At 47.5% G+C, this 23,454-nt stretch overlaps 1 protein-coding gene across 1 annotated transcript in view; it reads right to left on the bottom strand.

The window, feature by feature from the left end:
- Positions 1-23,454, bottom strand: part of TRIO (trio Rho guanine nucleotide exchange factor) — a 5,246,815-nt gene that overhangs the window by 3,994,010 nt on the left and 1,229,351 nt on the right. The window contains exon 9 of the mRNA XM_086965300.1: positions 12,792-13,022. Within this exon, the coding sequence (XP_086821426.1) occupies positions 12,792-13,022 (231 nt within the window). The remainder of the gene's footprint in view (positions 1-12,791; positions 13,023-23,454) is intronic.

Below are 23,454 nucleotides of genomic sequence, written 5' to 3'. Positions count from 1 at the left end.
ACGATCTGCTTGCTCAACAAAGTGGGAGGAGAGTTACTTCTCCATACATCAGTAAATATAGCCTGACAGTTATACAAGAGGAGCAGGTGCATTCTACTAGCTAGGCCCTTCTGAGCATGTGCAAGGCTCTGAAGAGGGAAACAGCACATGGCGAGCACATGGCTAACTAAAATGGCTGCCAAAATACAAAAATGGCTTTCAGCTCATGCTAACAAATCCCTGCAATCTTTAACATGGGGTGTGTGTGTGTGGGGGGGGCGTGTGGGGGGGGGGGTTGTGGTTGCATGTGTAGGGGTTGTGGTTGTGCATGTGTGGGGGTTTTGGTTGTGCGTGTGTGGGGGTTGTGGTTGTGCATGTGGGGGGGTTGTGTGAAAGGGTTGTGTGTGTGGGGTTGTGTGTGTGGGGTTGTGTGGTGTGTGTGGGGATGTGTGTGTGTGGTGTGTGTGGGGATGTGTGTGTTTGTGTGGGGATGTGTGTGTGTGGGGTTGTGTGGGGATGTGTGTGTGTGGGTATGTGTGTGTGTGGGTATGTGTGCGTGGATGTGTGTGTGTGGGGATGTGTGTGTGTGTGTGTGTGTGGGGGGATGTGTGTGTAGATGTGTGTGTGTGTGGGGATGTGTGTGTGCGTGTGGGGATGTGTGTGTGTGTGTGGGGATGTGTGTGTGTGTGTGTGGGGATGTGTGTGTGGAGATGTGTGGGTGTGTGTGGGGGATGTGTGTGTGTGTGTGGGATGTGTGTGTGGGGATGTGTGTGTGTGTGGGGATGTGTGTGTGTGGGGATGTGTGTGCGTAGGGATGTGTGTACGTAGGGATGTGTGTGCGTGGGGATGTGTGTGCGTGGGGATGTGTGTGCGTGGGGATTTTTGTGCGTAGGGATGTGTGTGGGTAGGGATGTGTGTGCGTAGGGATGTGTGTGCGTAGGGATGTGTGTGCGTAAGGATGTGTGTGGGGATGTGTTTGTGTGTGGGGATGTGTGTGTGTGGGGGGGGGGGATGTGTGTGTGTGGGGGGATGTGTGTGTGTGGAGTTGTGTGTGTGGAGTTGTGTGTGTGGGGATGTGTGTGTGGGGGGATGTGTGTGTGTGGGGATGTATGTGTGGGGGGATGTGTGTGTGGGGGGATGTGTGTGTGGGGGGATGTGTGTGGATGTGTGTGTGGGGAGATGTGTGTGTGGGGGGATGTGTGTGTGGGGGGATGTGTGTGTGGGGGGATGTGTGTGTGGGGGATGTGTGTGGGGGGATGTGTGTGTGGGGATGTGTGTGTGTGGGGATGTGTGTGTGTGTGGGGATGTGTGTGTGTGTGCGGTTGTGTGTGTGGGGTTGTGTGTGGGGGGGGTGTGGGGTTGTGGGGGGGTTGTGTGTGGGGGAGTTGTGTGTGGGGGGGGTTGTGTGTGGGGGGTTGTGTGTGTGTGGGGTTGTGTGTGTGTGGGGGGTTGTGTGTGGGGTTTGTGTGTGTGGGGTTTGTGTGTGGGGTTTGTGTGTGGGGTTTGTGTGGGGTTGTGTGTGTGAGGTTGTGTGTGTGAGGTTGTGTGTGTGTGGCGGGGTTGTCTGCTTGTGTGTGTGGGGTTGTCTGTGTGTGGGGTTGTGTGTGTGTGTGTGTGTGTGTGTGGACTGTTTGTCCGGGGGGCTGTGTGTGGGGGGTATGTGTGGGGGGAGTTGTGTGGGGTTGTGCATGTGTGGGGTTTTGTGTTCGGGGGGTTGTGTGTGGCGTTGTGGGTTGGGTGTGTGGGGGGGGTTGTGTGTTGTGGGGGGGTGTGTGTGGGGTTGTGGTTGTGCGTGTCTGTGGGGTTGTGGTTGTGTGTGTGGGGAGTTGTGTGTGTGGAGTTGTGTGTGTGGGGTTGTGTGTGTGTGGGGTTGTGTGTGGGGTTGTGTGTGTGGGGGGTTGTGTGTGTGTGGGGTTGTGTGTGGGGGGTTGTGTTGTGGGGTTGTGTGTGTGTGGGGGGGTTGTGTGTGTGTGGGGTTTTGTCTGTGTAGTTGTGGGTTTGTGTGTGTGGGGGTTGTGTGTGTGGGGGGTTGTGTGGGTGTGGGGTTGTGGTGTGTGTGTGTGTGGGGGGGGGGTTGTGTGTGTGGGGTTGTGTGTGTGTGGTTGTGTGTGTGGGGTTGTGTTTGTGTGGGATTGTGTGTGTGTGGTTGTATGTGTTGGGTTATGTGTGTGTGGGGGTGTTGTGTGTGTGGGGGATGTGTGTGCGACATTAACACTAAAAGCATCTCTAAATAAAGGAACACAAACATCGAGTTTGTGGAAAGAGAAAGCACTTTGTAAGTCAAAGGGGCGCAGCAAAGCATTAACACAACAACGAGAACATCAAAGGGGCACTGCTAAGGTTTTCGCGGGCGAAGGTGACACATGTTCTTTGATGTTTGATTTTCTTTGAAGGAGAACATCAAAGGGGCGCTGCTAAAGTGATTGCCGGCGAAAGTGATCTCGGGCGCTTAATGAGGCTGACAAATGGTGCGCGCGCCCGCGCACATGCACTGTACCCGATCCGCACTTTCGGTGCACTACTTTATATCTCGCCAAAGCATCCCTAACGGGATAGCTTAGACGAGACCTAAAAAAACAAAAAAAATGGTGGAGGTGAAGGGTTTATGGCTGAGGCGTGTTTTTGGACAGCAGCAGTTGGAATATTTATGGCATGTTGTTATACTTGAGGGAGATATTCCTAGGACAGATCTGCTCAAAGCCAATAAAGATGCTCTTCATCCAAAGAACAGAGGGCATGTCATGTCATTTGTGAAACTTTACAAATGGTATGGAAATATTTTTACTAACTTTGCCACTAAGTTGGATTACTGATGGAGAAAACTGATTTTTTGTGTGAAAAAGAACTGGAGGGAGCATTCTGATGCATCAAATCTGATATATCGAACACACATTTATTGCAGCCTTTTGTTCCAGGACTACCGATCTGTTTACTGTTGATGTGAGTGAGAAAAATTTAGGTGAAAGCATTATGCAGAAGAGTGAAAAAAAGGAGGGGGGGTACAGACGACTGCATTTGCTTTACAAGTTTTACAGAATCTGATGCCTATTCTGTAATTGAAAGTGAAATGCTAGCTGGCACATGGGCAGCTCAAACATTCAGAAGTTATCTTTGGTATACACATTTTAGCATCAAAACAAATGACACATCTCTTGCATTAAGTTTGAGTAGGTTAGGCGAACCATCTAACAGATTGACAGCCAATTTGGCCAGGCTCAACATTAAGCTTCTAGAATATAGGCATCTGGACTGCACCTTAATCCAGCCAGATCCACTTTAATACCCCTTAATAGCTCGCAGGCATGCATAGATTGGCAGACCAATATTCCTCTGAAGTGCCTCTCCTTCAAATATCTTGCCATTTGGGTAGCCCTCCACCCAGAAATGACCTGGTCCTTCAACATTAACCCCTTACTCAAGCAAGTAAAAGAGGACCTCAGCAGATGGCAATCCCTCCCACTTAATCACAAAGGCAAGACTGCCCTATTCAAAATGATGGTGTTGACCCTGTAATTATATGTTATTTGAAAGTAATTTTTAAAGCGCAAAACTCATGCCAGAGAGCGTCTTGGCTCTATAGGAACAGGGTATAGGTGCAAATCTGCTGAAAATAAAGCTTTTTTGCAGGGAATAGAGTGCCCTTTAGTCTTGTGAGAAAAGCCAGGTCTTCAAAGACTTTCTAAAAACCAGTAAGGAAGAGGCAGTTTTTAGTGTCCGTGGTAGACTATTCCAGAGCACCGCGGTGGTCCTGAAAAAGTTCTTTCCAACCCAGGTGGCCTTCCTAAAAAAAAGGAGACAGTCAGGCTCTTAGCAGAACCTGAATGGAGAATCATCCCTGGGACATTCCATGTGAGCTTGTCCTTGAAGCGACCTGGTCCTGATCCACATAGTGATTTGTAAGCCAAGCAGAGGGCCTTTAACTTACACCGTTTTCTGACTGGTAGCCAGTGGAGCTTCCTGATGGCTTCTTTAGCAGATTCATATTTTGGTATTTTGAAAAGAAAGCATGCAGCTGCATTCTGCAGAGTTTGAAGCCTCTTCATGGGACCTAATGCAAGGTTAAGATAGAGAGTGTTGCAGTATTTAATCCTTGAGAGTACCAGGGCGATGATCACAGTTTTTAGGAGGTCAGGAGGTAAGAATTTTTCAATCTTTCTCACCATTCTCAGGGAGCAGAATGAGGCAGAAGGGATTCTGTTCACCTGATCTTTAAGCTTCAGCTCATTATCTAAATGTAATCCAAAGCCTTCTGCTTCATTTCCCTCGCAAGTGATTCCGGGACATTGATGGCATAATCACAGCTTTTCTCTGGGATAGCTCAAGGCCAGGACTAGCCCTCGCCCTTTGTCAACTACCCCCTACAACGGAGATATGGGGAGGATGAACCCTTTCTTGTATTACCTGCCAACCTGTCCCCTTGTAATACACAACTGGTTTAATGTAGGTTGGTCCGATCCGGCCTACCGGCTAGAGCTGGAGAGTCTTAGATTTTCACGGGTCCAGGCCATACTTTACGGTGCCCAGATCCCTCAAACAACGCTGGCGGTGACTCGGGCGGGGCCCTTCTTGCATAGTGCTCAGCAATGCAATATATTCAGTGGGATGCCAAACCCACCCTACAGACTCCTCTTCGGGTTGGAAACTGGCTTGGGAAGGTTGGGGCGATGGAGGGGTTTCAGATGTGGGGTCTGATAGGGATTACACACCTGTGGGACGTGTGGAAGAGAGGACACCTATGCTCCTTTCAAGACTCGCAGCATACATACTCATTGCCCTCCACTCAGTTCAACAAAAATCTTCAACTTTGCATTGCCATTGCCCCTTACCCCCTGAAAATGCTGCATTCCCAGAATTCAGCCCAGTAGAGGCCAAAATCCTTATCGGTAACCTAGGGAAAGGAGGAGTCTCAAATCTACTGAACACTGATAAACAACTCCCCGTCCACCCTCAACTCTCTTAAAGAGCGATTGGAACAATGAATGGGTCCTCTGGAGGAGGAAGGCAGGAGAGACGCCCCGATTGCCCCCCACTTGCTCACCATTTCTGCCAGGCTCCACCTGATCCAAATATACTACTAGTCTGTACAAAATTTCATTGCTGCATTGTGGGGTTTAACACAACTGTGTGAGCTTGGTAATTTAACTGATTCTCTTATAAGAGATCAGCTCGTCAGGTGTACCAACAGCCCACGCATACAAGAGAAATTACTAGCTAGGAACCCAGGGTTAAGAGAAGCCATCGAAATAGCCAAGTCTGTAGAACACACAGCTAGATGTATTAAGGAGATGAAACCCGATGGGGAAGAAGTAGCCTCAGTAAAAGATGAAGAGGATGGTAACGAAATATGTAAGATAAGGTCAAAAGACAATTACAGTGCGAGAGGAGAAGCTAAGGAAAAGGGACCAAAGTGCTACAAGTGCGGCAGCAATAACCATTTTGCAACCTTTTACCAGTGCCCTGCTAGGTTCGTCACGTGTAAAAGGTGTAATAGGAGAGGGCATTTTGCGAGAGTATGCAGAGATGGGGAACAACATACTAGATACGAAAGTAAGAATATGGAGAAGAGCGCAGCAAGGGAGGTAAAGTGCATAGAACAAAGATGCGAGAAAATAATTTTGCAGGTAAAAGATATAGATGGAACTGTGAATGCTATTTACCCCAAACGTGATGTTTTCCTTGATGGCCAATGCGTTTAAATGTATGCTGATTCCTGCTCTCCTTACACTCTGCTGAACAAAGATGATTTTGTCCATGAAAAAATGTAGTGTGGAACAGCTGAAAATGCCTGACATTTCTCCCACAGGGTATAATAAGGGGAAAATACCATTGGTGGGCATGAAAAATGTTCAACTACGATTTAAGGACAGGGAGACTTTTGGTCCAGTTTATGTTGTGCTGGGTTGGGTTCACCAAAAAGAGCTGGGTATCATTCTAGATCCTAATAGTATTGAACAAGTGTTGCTCACTGACAGGTCCCGGGAAAGTAGAAACATTTGTGAGGAATTTAGTCAACTATTCAGAGACGAGCTTGGTTGTTTGCACATGTTCCAACACAGAATTAAGTTGAAATATAATGCTAGACCAGTTGTACATAAACTACGCCCAGTACCCCTGAAATTGAAAATACCCCTTGAAGAAGAACTGCGCAAACTTTGTGAGTTAGACATAATTCAACCTGTAACCTGCACAGAGTGGTTGGCTCCGATTGTTATCGCAGCCAAAGCCAATGGGGAGGGTATACGCCTCTGTGTGGATTTGCGCAGCCTAAATGACAATATATGGGTGGAAAGACATCCCTTGCCCATAATTAATGAAATGCTGAGTACCATGGGTCCAGCCAAGTACTTCAGCGTAATCGACCTGTCCATGGCGTATCATCAAAATGAACTCCATCCAGAATCAAGGCCTCTCACGACATTCATCACCCCGGTGGGAGCATACATGTTCAAACGGATGCCATTTGGCTTAGCGTCGGCAGCAGCTATTTTCCAGAAGGCGATGCAGAAGATACTGGAAGGTGTGGGGAACACCATGTGTTTCCAGGACGACATCCTAGTATATGGCCAAACGGAGGAGGAACATGATGGCGTTGTGAGACAGGTGTTCAGCAGACTTATGGAGGCAGGCCTGACTGTTAAGAAGGAAAAATGTAAAATAAAAGTTAAAGAAGTCGAGTATTTAGGCCACAAGATTACAGAAGGAGGATTCAGACCAAAGGGCAGCTTGATCCAAGCGGTGAAGGAAGCACCCAGCCCAAAGAACAAGGAAGAACTGAGGTCTTTCTTAGGCCTTTTGGAGTACATGTCAAAGTACGTGGACAATTTTGCTGCCAAGTGTGAGCCCATGAGGGAACTTATGAAGAAGAACAAGGAGTTCCTATGGAACAAAGAACATGATGATGTAGTAAAATCACTGAAAGAGGAATTGATAACCTCCCCAGCGTTGGGAACCTTTGATGCATCCAAGAAAACCATCCTAGCCACAGATGCTTCCAACAAGGGCCTGGGTGCAACCCTGATACAAAAAAATGGTAAAGAAGAGAAAATCATTGCGTTTGCCTCCCGGAGTCTCACAAACCCTGAACGGAACTATTCCGTAATCGAAAGAGAAGCCCTGGCCTGCTTCTGGGCTGTCAGACACTTCATGTTTTTCTTGTGGAGTTTGAGGTTCTCCATTCGGACTGACCATAAACCCCTCACCTTCATCTTTTCCGTGAAAGGCTTAGAGAATTGTACTCCTCGCAACAGCAGATGGATCTTGGGCCTGGAGCACTATAACTTCAAAGTGGAGTTCGTGCCCGGAAAGGAGAATAAGATCGCTGACTTCCTATCAAGGTCACCGTTACCGGACGTGGGGGAAAAAGAAGAAGCCCTTGACAGTCCAATACTAATGATGGAGACGCCGGCTATCACGGAAGAAGAGTGGGAAAAAGAGACAAAAGAAGACAAGGAAATAAACACACTGAAAGAATACATGGAGAAAGGATGGCCAAGCAAAAAGAGTGAACTTGTGGCTAGCATAGAAGAGTACTGGGAAGTGAGAAATGAACTAAGCCTTATAAATGACAGGATCTATCGTAATCATAGAGTGGTTCCTCCCAAAGGCCTTAGGAAGAAGGTAATCGACCTGGTACATGAAGGCCACCTAGGGCGCAGCCTTACGAAAACGAGAGTCAGATCCAGTTTCTGGTTCCCCAGGATGGATGCCATGACTGAGCAAACTGTTAAGGATTGTGGTGCGTGTGCTAAAAGCGACAAGTCAAAGGCAGTACATAAGGCACCTTTGTCTCCAGTGAAAGTTCCAACCAAACCATGGAGCAAGCCGGCCTTGGACATTATCGGACCCATGCAAGAACTAGGAGAGAGAAGGAGATTCATGCTGGTTTTAATCGATTATACAACCCATTGGATCAAGCAGAAGTTTGTCCACTCTGTCACCACGAGGACGGTGATCGAGTTCTTGAATGGCATATTTGTTGAGGAAGGTATTCCAGGGGCCTTGGTTACAGATAATGGGGTGCAGTTTTGCTCGGAAGAGATGCGTACATTCCTCAAGGAATTGTTATTGTTATTGTTGTGTCTTATAAAGCGCAGGAATTGAACATTAAACATGAAACCACAGCTTTATACTGCCCGAAAGCCAATGGTCTGGTTGAGCGGGCAAACAGAATCATCAAGGAGCATATCCAATTGGCAGCAACTAATGGGCATGATATTGAAGAGTCCCTTAGAAGGTGTCTGTGGGCTTACCGCACCTCCCCTAATAGGGTCACGGGCATCTCACCCTTTGTAGCACTGCGTGGTCGAGAACCCTGCACCAAGTTAAATCCTAGTTGGCTTAGTGGGGGTGAGCCCAGAGTAGTGGACAGGGAAGCAGGGGCAGAGAAAGTCCAACTTCACCAAGCCAGATACAAGCAGTGGTATGACACTAAGCATGGGGTGAAGGATTCCAAGTGGGAAGTAGGTGACTGGGTACAAGTCAAGAAGAACCTCAAAATGGAAGCCACCCAAAGTAAATATTACATGCTTTGTAAAATTGCCAAAGTACTTAAGAATGTGGTTCAGCTTGAGAATGGCCAATGGTGGAGCTTTGATAAGATTTGTAAATGTGCTTGAGCATGTCCTGTGTTCGGGTTTTTCCTTATGATGCTATGTTACAATTTTATCCCACTGCGGTGGGGTCCAGTTTCCACTCTGTGTCACCCTATGGAAGGAAGATGTGTTGTAACTTAATTCCCCTAATGGTACATCCCATCCACCCCTTCCCCCCCTGACCCAGTTGGTACGCCCTGCCCTGAAGCTTGCCATGGAATGTTGGGATACTCTCCAGTGAGGAGAGTGGATGGTTAATAAACTGACTTGTTTACCTGGAGTCTTGTCTCTGACACCTTTATAATTTTAACAACTACCTCCACTGCGCCTACTTTACTTCAGTTGCCTACATCAGGCTGGATTCCTCCCCGCCCCTGGGGCCCAAGATACGCAACGGAACCTGCAGATTTCCATCAAATGGTTTGGTGCTGCACCTCCCTCACAAGTTATTGAGCAGCAATAATAGCAGAACAGAGTGAGATACTGGGTTGGCCAGTCCCACATAACCCCCTTGCCCTTCTCCTGGGAGTGATGGAGGGATTGGACGGCTTCCGAGCCAATAGATCATCCCTGGGAATTGACATCATGGTAGCCAAAAGAGACATTGGAGAAGTGTGGCTCACTGTTTAGAGCAGGCAGACCCTGAAGCAGAGGTCAGACCCGGACCAGGGTTCAATTCCCGACGCGGCAGGGTCTTGAGCTCAAAATGTCCACGGACTCGATAATTCTCGATTCGGTGCCTGACCTAATCATGGGTTCAATAAATCACAAAGTGAGGGCCCCCCCCGGGTAGGATGGGTTCACACTCTGCAACTCTGGGCATCAAGCTTGCTTAATCTCCACAACGGCCCCCCGCGGCGGGATGCCTGGCTTTCACCTTGGGGATCCCCTGTTGGGGCTATCTCACAGGGAAAAGCCAGGACGGGTTCCCAAGGCAAGCGCTTAGAGACCCCTGGGTGATAAGCGCTATATAAATCCAATATACAATACAATACAATACAATACATTGCAGCAGCTTGGAAAGATCCCAACCCCCCCGACCATCACCACATAACGGAAAGGGGTGGACTGGTGCACCATGTAAGAAGCACGAGGTGAGAGGATGTCCTGCTAAGCATGAACGCATATGGGGCAAATGGCTGGGGCTGATGAATTGAAGTCGACTTATCAGGAGGTGGGTAACCTGAAGTCTCAGTACACAATGCATCTGGCTTGCAAGTGCAAAGCAATGACTGGGAAACTATCCAATGCGTCATCTGTCACAGTGTAGCACTGTATTGTGTTGTTGTTCGCAAAAAACAATAAAGTTGATTATCAAAAAACAGCTACTAGGATATAGTTTCACTATTGAACTTGTTTCCAGGAATTACTAACAAGATAGCAGATTTGCCAAACATGCTAATATAGGAAGATGATACTGTTGAACCGGATTGTAAGGACATCGAGAACATTACTGCTTCTGTTGAATCTGAAGATCAAGACTTGCATTTATGAAGAAGTATTGGTGCAGGCCTTAACAGAGGATAATCACTGAAGGTGTTACAATGGCTCATTAAAGGATGGCTTAAAGAAAGGTGTTTGTCTGGTGAACGTCAATCTTTTGCTTAAATATCACTTTGATTATCCATGAAATGGCCTGTTGGTCAGAGGAAACAAACTGTATGATCCTAGCACAATCAGAAGAAAACTAGTTTATTTAGCTCATGCTGTACAATTGGACATGCCCCTGAATAAGATAGGGCTCTGTGAAACTTTTTCGTGGCCTGAAATGGACTCCAATATAAAGTTCGCAGTTAAGGGGTGGGTGTAATTATGCAAGAGTGCTGACACACAGTTGATTACAAGGAACTCCCCTATTGTAGCAGTGGATGTCTGAACGTGTGTGGGAAAAAGCAGCATTATATTTTAGGGGGTCATTTGAAAGTTTTAGGATCAGGTTTACACCTGTTTTCACTGACTATAAATCAAAATGGATTGAAGTACAGTTTTTAAGACAACCAGATACTACAAGGTATTGAATTTTCGAGGAGCGTGATTGCACGAGCGGTGCTGCCAAAAGAACTAGTGAAAGACAATAGCGTGCATTTTACTTCCATTGAGATGCTCAAATTCGGGAAAGAAACCGGTACAGAACACAGAAGAACAAGTTTATATCATCCTTAAGGAAATGGCCATGTAGAAAGAGAAAACAGACCGGTGGGTGAATGTGTTAGACTAACACTTTAAAGTGGATTGAATGTTGTTAAAGTGATCTAAGAAATGTTGTACTTGTATAATGCCACACCCCACCCCAAAACAGACATTACTCCATTTGAGGCTCTTAGGAGACACAAGTCTTTTACATTAGTGGAACTGCAATGGATTATTTGTAGTGGTAAAAACTGCGGGTGTGTAGGATGTAAGGAAAAAAATATTAAGGACCCATTCACTGTAAGGCAAGATAAAGCTCATGCTAGATATTGTATGAAGCAGCGAGTCCAAACAAGTAATTTTCAAGTAGGTGATACTTTAAGAGTCAAATTGCCTCGATTAGTCAGAAAAGGAAAGTCCAAATTAAGTCCTTCAAAATAGACAACTGACGTTTCTTGATTGGCTGTTTGTCTGGAATGGGTGGAAGTGAAGAAACAAATCATCAATAGCGGCAGTTTATACATTTTCCTTTAATAACTCCAACATAAATTTCAACAACCCAAATTATTTATCCAGTAATCCTGAAGGAAAATATTACAGAAAGCCTCCAGTATGGATGAAAGATAATTGTTAAATACAAATCCATAATTTTTACTTTGTTAATTTTCTATATTTCCTTAATCAATATATAAATGTAGTTTTATTTGTATAGGTTTGCTTTTCACATATTATGCTGTCAATGTTTTTTTTCTGTTGTAAAAGGGAAGGTGTGTTATCTCTGCATTTGAAGCCCATAAGACCAAAGTTAATTTGGTCGTGTAGGGTTCTTACGGTAGATTTAATGTGCCAGTCAGCAGGATTCAAATGTAAACTGGAGTTACCAGCACAATGGACTGAGGACAGGCAGCATTGCTGCCCTGCTCTGTGAATCTCGCAGTAAACGTACTGGTTTCAACGTATCTTGTTGAGTGATCGGTGATTTTGACTCAACAAATTACAAAGCTTATACTGGAACCTGCTCCAATGTACCAGGCCAAAAACCACTATGAGATGCTCAGCAATTTTAGATTTCACGTATTATCATATACTGGGGTCCAAGCTGATATTTCATACCAGCCTAATCCATGAGATCAGAAATACTCGTGGCTAGGTCAAGCACCAATAGCCACCCCAAGCAACTGTCCAGGGCGAACCCTCTTGAGTCTGTCTGATTCATGAACTTCCCAAACAATCCAGGTGGCTTTATCTGCATGTTTTATTAAGGCGACGATTACCATCTACAGATCCCGGCTACTCCCATGCATCAAATTTGTTTATTCAAGACAATGACAAGTGATAGCCAATAAATGTGTACTAGTGATGGATTTATGACCTAGGCTTCAGTTATCTCTCTGAATGTGGTTTACTACACCAACGTGGAGTAATCAGAAGAAGCAAGTACTTACAGAAAATGCAATGTAACTAAGTGGCAACAAATATATGAACTGAGGAACTACAAAGTAACTGTATCCACTACAAGAAGATTTGTACCCAATTAAGAATCTAGAATACTCTCTTGAATTAAATATATGGCAAACTGCAATAAATAAATAAAACATCAGCTTCTCATTTAAATCACTGTGTAATGCCCAAGTCAATCTCAGTGTTGCTTGAAACACATGCACTGCAGTGGCAAAATCAACATCTATATAAACAATGTCACTTTATGCACTTTAAAAACATGTATCCAAATGCCTTGCTATTTTTTAATTCCAGAAAGAATCCAATAGACCAATATGTTTTGTGTACAAAATGATGTTAGTGAATTTTCAGATCAGAAATATACATGTAAACTTGCATTTTTTTTAAAAACGAACTGCTTTCTGTTGTGTAAAGGCTATATATATTATTTTTTCTTTTAAAGCTCTAAATATTTAAATCATTAGATCTACTCTAACAATCTTTGAGGTTCTCCCCATTCCCCACATGAAGCAACAATTAAATAGTGTGACACATAGTAGACAACATATCTGCCAGATTTTTCCCACCTCTTGACTAATGACAAAGCAAAAGTTTAAACTTCACCGATGAAAAATAACAAATTATACAAACCTGCTGAACATCCTGCTGAAAGACACACAGCTGGAGTCGCTGATGAAGTCGAACCTTACGGTGCTGCCAGATATTCTCCAATTGCCTTTGGTGGTGCAATACTTCATGAATGGCATCAAGGACATGATGAACTGCCTTAGAATAGTTGGCTGATGCAGTAAGACAGTCAGATCCTCCAGGACTCAAAGGTCTTTGAAGTTTATCCAGAAGTGACTTGCCATCTTGGCTAACCTGTTGAGTAGAATCAAAATGTCAAGATTCCAGTGAAACATCAAAATGCCTCCAAGATCATAGTGGATATTTTCCTCTCTCCAAATCCCTTCCACAAAATACATAAGGTAGGACTGCGTAATGGGATGACAGAACCTCTGAATGTAAGGACTGAGTCCATCTACACAATCAGATATTATCAATTCCTAGTTAGTACACAGTGCCGCACCCGAACCCCTGACCTTCTTGGGGTGAGCCTGGCAACCTCAAATATGGAACTCTGATCCCCAAGGGAATTGTAGAAACAGACTGTACCCCTTTCGTTGTTTGTTTATGCATGCCCATGGTTAACACAAGAAAGATATGAAAAAAGTTTTCAATACATTTATTTAAACAATCATAGTCTTGCATAGAACGAATGAGCTATGCTTATTAGGGAGATAAAACAAAACCATGTAACTAGCATGATGAACATGAAGAAAAGAATAAACAGTTCAACCATTGCAGTCTGATTTCTACATATTTCGACCTATCACAACTCCTACTCTGAGAGCATAGGGGCTGTACCTCTGCCCGATCTCTTACATTAGCCTGAGCCCCATTGTCGAATTACTTGGCCAGGGAATCGACCTGCAATGGAATTGACAATCCTTGGATTGAAGATCAATGTCAGCAGAGCTTCATGCTGAACACAGGATTTATTCCAGGATAAGTGTGAGCTGAGTGCTCCTCTGACCACTGTTATAATACAAACCACTGTGTTAGAGGTACACCTCTGATGCAATGATATGTCCAGATGTTAGAAGCCATTTATGAACAAGCAATGCAAGAACTAGGATATCTTGTTCTATGTTCCTAGCCCTGAACAGCGTTTACTGATTGCATAGCGAAAAAGGCTTCCTGAAAAGAAGCAACATGTACAGCGTCTTCTCAGAATAATATTGTGAAATGAAATGAAAATGAAATGAAAACAATATTTAATAAAGCGCACTGCTGCCAAGCGGCTTCCTGGCGCTGGGGGACCTGGATCAGAACTCACAGAGGGGAACACAAGGGAACCTAAGAAGGGAAAGCCAAAGAAAAAAGAAAAGTTTTTAAGGCTTTACGGAAGTGGCTAAAAATGGGAATGGAGCGAAGATGAAGTGGGAGACTATTCCAGAACTGGGGAGCCAGGACCGAAAGACGAGTGCCCCCGGATCTGGATTTACGGAAGCGGGGAATGTGAAGAAGGGAGAGAGAGGAAGAGCGGAGGGTGCGACTGGGAACATAGGAAAAAATGAGGGAAGTGATGTAAGCAGGGGCAGAGCAAGAGTGGGCACGAAAGGCAAAGCAAGCAAGTTTGAAAAGGGATCTGAAGCGGATAGGGAGCCAGTGAAGGGATTTCAAAGCCGGGGTAATGTGAGAGGATTTGGGGAGGGAGAGAATGAGACAAGCCGCCTGGTTTTGAATGGCCTGTAAGCGTCGGGATTCGTGGGAGGGAATGCCCACGTACAGGCCGTTGCCATAGTCGAGGCGTGAGATGACTAAAGCCAAGACTATGGTTTTAAGCGCGTCGATGGTGAAAAAGCGAGATATTTTCCAAATGAGACGGAGGGAAAGGAAACATGAAGACACAACAGAACTGATCTGGCTGTGCATGGTTAAGTCAGAGCTGACTTTAATGCCAAGGGTACGAACAGAGGAAGAGGGCGTGGGGGGGGGGCCGAAAGAAGGGGGCCAATGTGCAGGGGACCAAGGGTTAGAAGGGCCACCCGTGAGGACAAGTTCCGTCTTATCGGGGTTGAGCTTGAGATGGTTGGCGCTCATCCACTCAGAGATAAAGATAAGGGTGGAACTGAACTTGGGAATAGAATCGGGAGAGGAAGACAGATCAAAGACAAGCTGGAGGTCATCTGCGTAATTGTATACAGAGACCCCCAGCTTGAGAAGAGAAGAAACAAGGGGACAGATGTACAGATTGAAGAGGAGAGGGGAAAGAGAGGAGCCCTGGGGAACTCCACAGGTGACCGGGCAGGAGGGGGCAGAGAAACCGGAGAGATGAACAGCCTGATGCCTATCCTGAAGAAAGGATGAAAGCCAGGAGAAAGCCGCGCCCCGAATGCCCGCTGCGCAGACACGGTCGACAAGAATGGAATGGTCGACCGTGTCAAACGCAGCGGACAAGTCGAGAAGCACCAGGGCTTGGGGAAGGTTAACATCTGCCTTGCCCTTGAGTTCGTCCAAGACCGCTAGAACCACCGCTTCTGTGGAATGGCCAGGGCGGAAGCCCGATGGTGGGAAGCTAAAAGACCATTGTCCTCGATGTATGAGGAAAGGCAGGAGGTGACGTGGGTCTCTAGGATTTTACCCAAGTAGGGGAGAAGGGAGATAGGACGGAAATTAGCGGGGAGAGAAGGATCTAGACCAGGTTTTTTTAGAATGGGGAGCACAACAGCAGATTTAAAGGAAGAGGGAACAGTACCAGAGGCCAGTGAGGAGTTGAGAAGAGAGAGGGGAGGACCAGGACAATTAGTGAAGAGGATTTTGAGGATGCACGCGGGAACACCGTCCAAGGGAGAGCCAGATTTAACTTTAGACAGATAGTTGTGAAACAAGTCAGGGGAGATAGGGGGGAAAGTGTCGAGGGAAGAAGAAGGAGGAGTGGCAGGGCTAGTGAGGATAGGCTGAGGCACAGTAGGAATGTTAGCTTTAATTTTCGCAATCTTGTCGATAAAAAAGTTATTGAGTGAGAGACAGAGGGGTTGGGAAGGAACCAAGCCGGGGGAGGAACGATCAGAAGTGGCAAGATTGCGAACCAAAGAGAAGATTTTGCGGGGTTTATTCACAGAGAGCGATACTCTCTCCGTGAAATAGGAAGTTTTGGCATTGAGGACTGCTTTTTTGTAGTTGGTAAGGAGTTGTCTGTACTGAGCACGCAGAGGGGGGGGGAGTACTGACGTCTCCAGAGGCGTTCCGCCCGCCTGAGATCAAGTTTTAGTGCTTTGAGCTCAGTGGAGAACCATTTGTGCGCGTCGTATGGACGAACCGCTTTGATCTTTTTAAGCGGGGCCACACGGTCACACGAAGCAGCAAGCCATGTGCTTAAGGCTTTGGCCTGGGAATCAAGGGGGAGACAAGTAAGATCAGGAGCGGAAGAAACCAAAGAGAGTGAAAGGGAATCAAGGTCGGTATGGTTCCAGTTGCGGGCTAGAAGGTTTTTAGGGGGATAGGGTTTGTCAGCAACACCTAAGTGAACAGAAAAGGAAATAATAGAGTGATCAGACCAGACACAGGGAGAGATGGAGGGAGGTGAAGCAAGGGGACAAGACAACCAGATTTGGTCAAGTATATGGCCATGCACGTGGGTCGGGGCTGTGACGTAAGAGATAAGATTAAGACATTGAAGAGTGGCAGAGAAGTCTTTAGAAGAAAGATCTTCCTTAGGGTCTCCTGCCCAGAAGTTAAAGTCACCATCAAGGAGCACAGAGGAGTTGTTGACCACGAGGGTGGCCAGCAACTCCTGGATGGAGGCTACAAAGGAAGGCATCGATTGAGGGGGGCGATAGACAAGAACCACAGTGAGGGGGGAAGGAAAGTTGAGGGAACGGGCCACCAGGTAGTCCACGTTAGGAATGGGGGGGTGAGGAAGGAGTTGAAATTTAAGTGACGACCGGACAATCATCGCCACCCCCCCGCCGGCCTTGCCATCCGGGCGGTCAGCTCGGAGGGCATAGTAGGTGTCGGGGAGGATGGCTAGAAGATCAGGGAGAGAGTCAGTAGTGAACCAGGTTTCGGTCAAAAATAAGAAGTCAGGAAAGTCAGTGGTTAAAAGATTAAAAAGTGCTGTCTGGTGTTTAACTGCGGACCGGGTGTTGAGTAGGTAGGCAGAGGCAACCGTGGGGCCGAGGGGGAATGAGGAACCGGAGGTGAAGTAGAGGGGAGAGGAGGGGAGTCAGAAGAGAGAAGAGTCGGGTGAAGTAGGGGAGAAGAGAGGATTCCAAGTGATTGTAGGTGATAAAGGGGGAGTGGGGCAGGAGAAGGAAAGGCGGATAGGGCAGTAAGCTGAGCAGCAGTATAAACCAGGCGAGAGGCAGAGTGAGTGTGTGGCCCCTGGTCCCGGCCCGTCGCGGACGGGCGCAGACGGGCTTAACTTAGGCGCAACTTCGGCGCGCCTTCGTCGCGCCCGCTGCGCCCGCCCGCTGCGCCGTCGGTAGACAGGAACAGTTATGTAGGGGCGACACATGGAGAGGGAGGGTCAAGGGGGCGTGACAGGGGGTGGAGGAGCCAAAGCGCTGCAGCGCCGAGGACAGACCCGCCCAAGATGGTGGAGCCGCCCGTCCCCTCCGAGAGTCAGGCGAGGAGGGGGCGATCAGCGGCGGGGTCCTGGTCGCGTGCAGGGAAGGGGCAGCCAGGAAGGATCCGAGCGCCGGGATCGAGGCGCAGTGCAGGTATGTGGCCAAGTTTTTTAAAAAAGCAAGAATGCTTCAGAGTCTCGTTGCTCCCGGAGTCGCCTCGGGAGGTCAGTTTGCAGGTCGGTGAGCCCAGGTGAATGAGCTCCTTAAGAGCTGAGCCAGGGGGTGAGGAGCCAAAGCGCTGCAGCGCCGAGGACAGACCCGCCCAAGATGGTGGAGCCGCCCGTCCCCTCCGAGAGTCAGGCGAGGAGGGGGCGATCAGCGGCGGCGGTCTGGTCCTGGTCGCGTGCAGGGAAGGGGCAGCCAGGAAGGATCCGAGCGCCGGGATCGAGGCGCAGTGCAGGCAAAACATGTAAAAATAACATCGCTGAAACAATGTCTGATAAAACGTGTAAAATATAAAACCGGAATGGAGAACCAAAGTGGGCTGGAGAAGGCCCCGCAACAACCTCCCCTTGACTGTGACAAGACAAAGCTTCTCTATAAACTATACTAAAACATGGTCACGTTTAATATCTAAGCTAACAGAAGCCATTTAAAACTATGCCAATAAAAATGTAAAACCAAAAGAATAAACATTAAAGACAGTTTATAAAAACAACGGCAAATTAAAATTCAAAGGAGACTCCTATTATCCATGCTCTTAGTGTCAAAGGAATCCAAGATGGACTCTGCATCCGCATGTGATGTCTCAATAATGGCCTTGCTGTTGTGTTCCAAAGAACAAACGTAGTCAGCACCTTCATCTGATAATGAATTGGTGTCATCCTGCAGTGTGCCCACATTAGAAGAGCCAGGATCCAAGAACTGAAGCACCAAAGCATCCAGATCCAAGGAAAATAATTGGCTCATAGAGAGCATTCTGAAGCAATGGCTTTCGCATGGGACAACTCCAAAAACTGGTTGTCACCTGATGCATCAGCACATCTATGTACTTAGAGAGTACCAATTGCATTGCAAGGCAAGGCAAATGTCAGGTGAACACCCGAAAGGGCACCATATACAGCGAAACACAGGCTGCACACAGGTAAACCACACTGGTCTGAAAGACAGGAACCAGTCATCGTTCAGTTCCTGAGCAAAGACACTCCGAAAACATGTACAATGCTTTCATGACACAGTTGAACGTGTGGCAGATCCATCAACATTTGGCCTCGAAATGGAACATCCATTGCGAAGCAGCAAAAATAGCACCAACATACCACAAATGAGAAATAACAAGTGGTATGCCTCCAAAAACACTACAAAACATAGAATGAATGAAGGGCGGTATCACTTCAAAAATGGTCTGAAACATGCTGACAAAGTCAGACCCAACCGCTTTAAAAGTGTACCACAGGGGCGTGGCCAACCATCATGGCCCGGAGAACGTGTTCTGAGAAGTCTCTGCGTCTCGCAACTATGAACCATGTATCTCGCCAATGATCCTAAAAGCACCGGGTGGATGGCGAGCAACGTGTAGAATCTAGCAGGCACCTTACCTTTGGCCGAAACTGCCCCGGGAAGCGGTGACTTCATGTGACATGGACTGAAGAGGTGGTGCGCCTGCCGGGCGGTGAACACTCCTGGTGGACCGTGCGACTTTGGCTTGGGTCGTCTGAGGCGAGCTAGCAGCTGGATCTGCATCACCCCCTGGACCCCCAGCAGCGTGGGGTAGAGTGGGCCACATCAGATCACCGGGCAACATTGTGGTGAGTGGCCTGACTGGAGTGGTGTCAGCGGTACGGAGCCAGTGCACTCCACCGCATCATGGTAGGAGGTGAGCGCCAGTACAAAGGGGTGAGGAGAGATTCGAGCCCCACTTCTACAGTCTCCCCTTAAGTCTATTGAGCCTGTCAAGGAGCCAGGCAGAATTCCTGATGCCAATATGGCACCCGGCGACTGAAGCTATGCCGCATGAGAGCACATTAAGATCTTCCAGATAGAGAGCGAGCAACCTGGCCTGGTGGGACCCCATAGCGACACTTCAGCTAGGAGGAGAGTTTACCGCTTGGCGGGTGATGCAGTAATATCGCTAGGGAGCACGGCGGGGTCCCTTAGTGGCTGTGGTCAAGTTATGTTATGTTACTGAGAGTTATACAGCACACAAACACCAAACGGTGTCTTGACACAAACAGTCCGGAGGCAGGCAAGTGCACTATTCATTAAATAGCTAGGTCTTTAGGGCTTTACGAAAGGATGTTAAAGATGGAAGATTTCTGATGGAGAAGGGGAGGGTGTTCCAGAGTTTCTTAGCACCCAGTGAAGCTTCTACCACCCCAACTAGCCTTATAGAATCTCTAAGAGAGCATCAGTTTTGCCCCTTCAGACCTAGGATATCTGTTTGGGGAGTACCAGTTTAAGGATGGTCTCAAAAACTGAGCACCGGTACCGTGAAGTGCCTTGTAGGTAACACATAAGGCCTTAAACTTAATGCGACCCTTGACTGGAAGCCAATGCAGTCTCCGAAGATGCTTGCCTATTGATTGAAACTTGGGGATCCCCAGCAGGAGCCTTGCGGTTGCATTCTGGATCATCTGCAATCTATGTTTATGCTTCACGGGCATTCCAAGAGGAAACCCTTTGTAGTAGTCCGGTTTAGCCAGAACTAGGGAGGTAATCACTATTTTTCTGGTGTCTACTGAGATCAGAGGTAAACAATTCTTGATCCTCTTAAGTAGAAGAAAACTGAGGGATGAGACTGCTTTGACTTGAGCTTTAAAATGTAGTCTTTCGTCTATGATCACTCCCAAATGTTATGCTTTGCAGGGAAGAGGCACTGTATAAGAAGTTCAAAGGCGGCCAAGCAGTTTTCCATGCAAACGGCTCCCACCGGTACTCTGTGGCACCCCAGTGGAGAGCCGTTGCTGGCCAGGAGTGACAACAGCAGTTTGTGGCCTTCGCCATTATGCCTCCAAAAAAGACTCAAAATAACTGTGTCAGTTGGTTTGCTCCTGCAGATCCCCACATAGAAAAAAGGGTGGTGGCGCAGGCGGAAGGTGGCATAGTGCTCACCAGGGAGGACCTTCTCCAGAGACAGAGAGTTCAAGAAGGAACTCAGAGAAGATATCAAAGTGGACATTAGCTCCACTGTGGAGGCATTTCGTTCAGAGGCTGTGATCCAAGCTGATTGCACTACAGGCGGACGTAGATTCGGTAGGGACCCACACCCTAGATCTGGAATTGAAATATCAGGAGCTTGAGGCACGACTGACACCTTTGGAAGCGGCATCCGCCAATGTGTCTGATCAACTGCACGCCGCCCTCCTAAAGTGTGAAGATCTTGAAAATCACTCCCGCAGAGATAACAGTGAGGGGTCTGGAGGAGGGATGTGAAGGCATAGACCTAGAGGCGTTCATGGTGGGCCTTTTCTCCAGTGTCCCAGGAGATGAAAGCCCGGATGTCAAACTGGAGCATGTCCACAGAGTAGGCCTGAGGTTGGAGGGAGAGGGCAAGTGCCCAAGGGATGTCCTGGCCAAATTCAGCTCCTTCAAAACCAAGGAACTTGTCCTACGGAAAGCTAGAAACAGCGACGTAATCTCAATTCAGGGATTCACATGCTCGCTTTTCCAAGACATGGCTCTGGCCATGCTGGCCCACCAGTAATAGTTTTGACCAATAACTGCACCACTGAGGGAGCGCCAGATAAATTATAAATGGACCTACCCCTTTGGCATAGCCTTCTCTTTTGGCAAAAAGCAATGTAATTTCACTAAGTAATCTGGGGCTGCAGCGCTGCTTGGCTCAGAAACAACAGCAAAACAGACGACGGTGTTACCGGTGACCACGGAACAGAATCAGGAGCAACATAGGCAGAGAGCCTGGCAAACACCCAAGAAAGGGGGCAAATCGTCACCCCGACAGCAGATGCTAGACTGTGACATAAATCTCTTTTTTACTATGGAGTACTGCCCTCTGAACCGAAATCTTTCCCACTGATTTTTCGTTCCTCTAACACCACTAACCAAAATGGAGTGGCCCTCTTGCTTCACTCTTTGGCGCCGTTCCAGCTGTCTGATACAAAGTCAGCCAAAGCTGGGGGATTCGTTATGGTTAAGGGGGTTCTCTTAGGTCGCCCATGCACTATTGCCACAGTCTATGTCCTGAACAAACTCAGGGCAATCAGAATTTCTCAAGAGCTTTGCCTTGGGGTACATAATCCTACTGGGTGATTTCAGCCTTATCTGGGACCCATCTATAGACACCACTCACCCACACAGATCAGCCTCAGGAGTTTTCACTAAGACACTTAAAGCGACGCTATTGAGGAAGGGGCGGACTGATGCTTGGAGAATGCTGAACCCTCGGAAGCGTGACTTCTCCTTCTCACATTCACATAGGGTATACTCTACGATAGATAAGCCAATCAGTCCGCTCAGTGACCCTGATGGCTAAATTGCATTTGGTCTGCTTATCAGATCACGCGCCACTAGAAATCAGGGTTGATTGGCCGGCTCGTCGCTCTATACTTAAAAGATGGTATTTTTCTAACATTCTGTGTAGGGACAGACTACTCCAAGATGAACTACGACAAGCAATTACGGACTCTTTCAACAACAATTACCCCAAAGACACCCCCCCCCCCCCCTTCAACAATTGGTGTAAGAAGTTGGCCTGGTATGTGATGTTCACTATTCTAGTGAGCACCGTGCACCAGTCCAAACGACCCTTATGGTGATTGGTTGTAAGTCAACCTTATAGACCAGCTATCCTAGGGGTAGCATGGACAAAAGCAGTCTTAGGCTAAACTCAAGAGGGCATGTGAAGCTAGCTGTTTTACCATATGCAATCCTTTTAATACCAAATAAAAGAACACCACACAAGTTATATATTATAAAATATATGTATTTATTACTAGAATAATCCCCTGTACTCTTTACGAGGACAGAAGCACAAGCGTTAAACAAAGAACTTCATATAACATACAAAAGTTGCACAAATATGGATAGGCCCTGGTGGCCCCTAAAACCATATACTAAAATAGTGGTATAAGAACCACGTCACAAACAATGGTAAGGCCTAGGGCCTTGGAAATCGCTGGGGCTACACTGGACTAACAGCAGTTAGGACGTGGGAGGCCCACAGGAAGCGGGTGCAGTGTCTAATTGCACACGCGTGCACCAATAGAAGTCAATGGTGCGTAAAAGTTACAAAGTTACTGTTTTGGAAGTCTTCCGACTGGACTAGAACTTAACCACTTTAAACTAGGACAATAGGGATGTAAATCTCTGCAGGAGCACCGTAGTGCTGGAGTTACCTCACCCACAGGAAGCGGGTGCATAGGTGTCAAAGTGTGTCGGGTTTCGTCGTGGAGTTCTATGGAGCCTTGGAGAAAAGATGCTGCAGGCGACCAGGAGAGAAGAGTCCGGTTGGATCCACGGGTGGATCGAATATGTAGAGTACCCGAAAGCAGAGGGGACAGAGTCTGGTTCACTCGCCAGTGACCAGGAAGGAACCAGGAAGGAACTAAGCGATGTTGGGCTCAATCAGGTGGTTGTCGTGAAGCTTGTCACCCCTGCCACGTGGACCAGGAGGTGTCGACGACAACTAGGCGCTCGGCACGGACTGTCCCACGAAGGTTCTCGCTGTTGGCGGTGTCGGATCTCGATTCAGAGTCAACAGGCCTTGGCAAATGCAACCCACGCAGGAATCGAAGATGGCTTCTGGATCAGACCAGCAAGGTCTGATGGGCTGCTCCTTTTCAGGGGAGCAAGGGCCAGTCTGGAGCAACCAGACCAGCATTGTAAATTTGAAGGTTCGTCGTCACAGAGGCCACTAGCCAACGGGCAAGTGACCGGACAGACGCGTCGAGCAGGAAAATGCAAAAGGGCCCCACGCAGCACTCGGTGAGTGTGGAGAGGTGATCTTCGGTGCAAATGATGCTCGGGGCTGGGGCTTCTCAATCCCCAATGCACAGCTTCGAGGGTGCCTCGGGAGCTGCACAGAAAGGACTTCGCTGGCTTTCCAAGATGGCCGGTCCCACGCCTCACGTCGCCTCCACGGGTCTCAGCTTTGCTGTGGCTGTGGATCAGGCAGTCGGATGTCTGGAAGTCCGGTTCTTGTCTGTCTCTGTCGTTCGAGC

This window comes from Lissotriton vulgaris, chromosome 4_1, assembly GCF_964263255.1.
Source record: "Lissotriton vulgaris chromosome 4_1, aLisVul1.2, whole genome shotgun sequence".
Classification (NCBI taxonomy): domain Eukaryota; kingdom Metazoa; phylum Chordata; class Amphibia; order Caudata; family Salamandridae; genus Lissotriton; species Lissotriton vulgaris.
The sequence above is the reverse complement of the archived record's forward strand: the minus strand, read 5'-3'. Positions and strand labels throughout refer to the sequence as shown.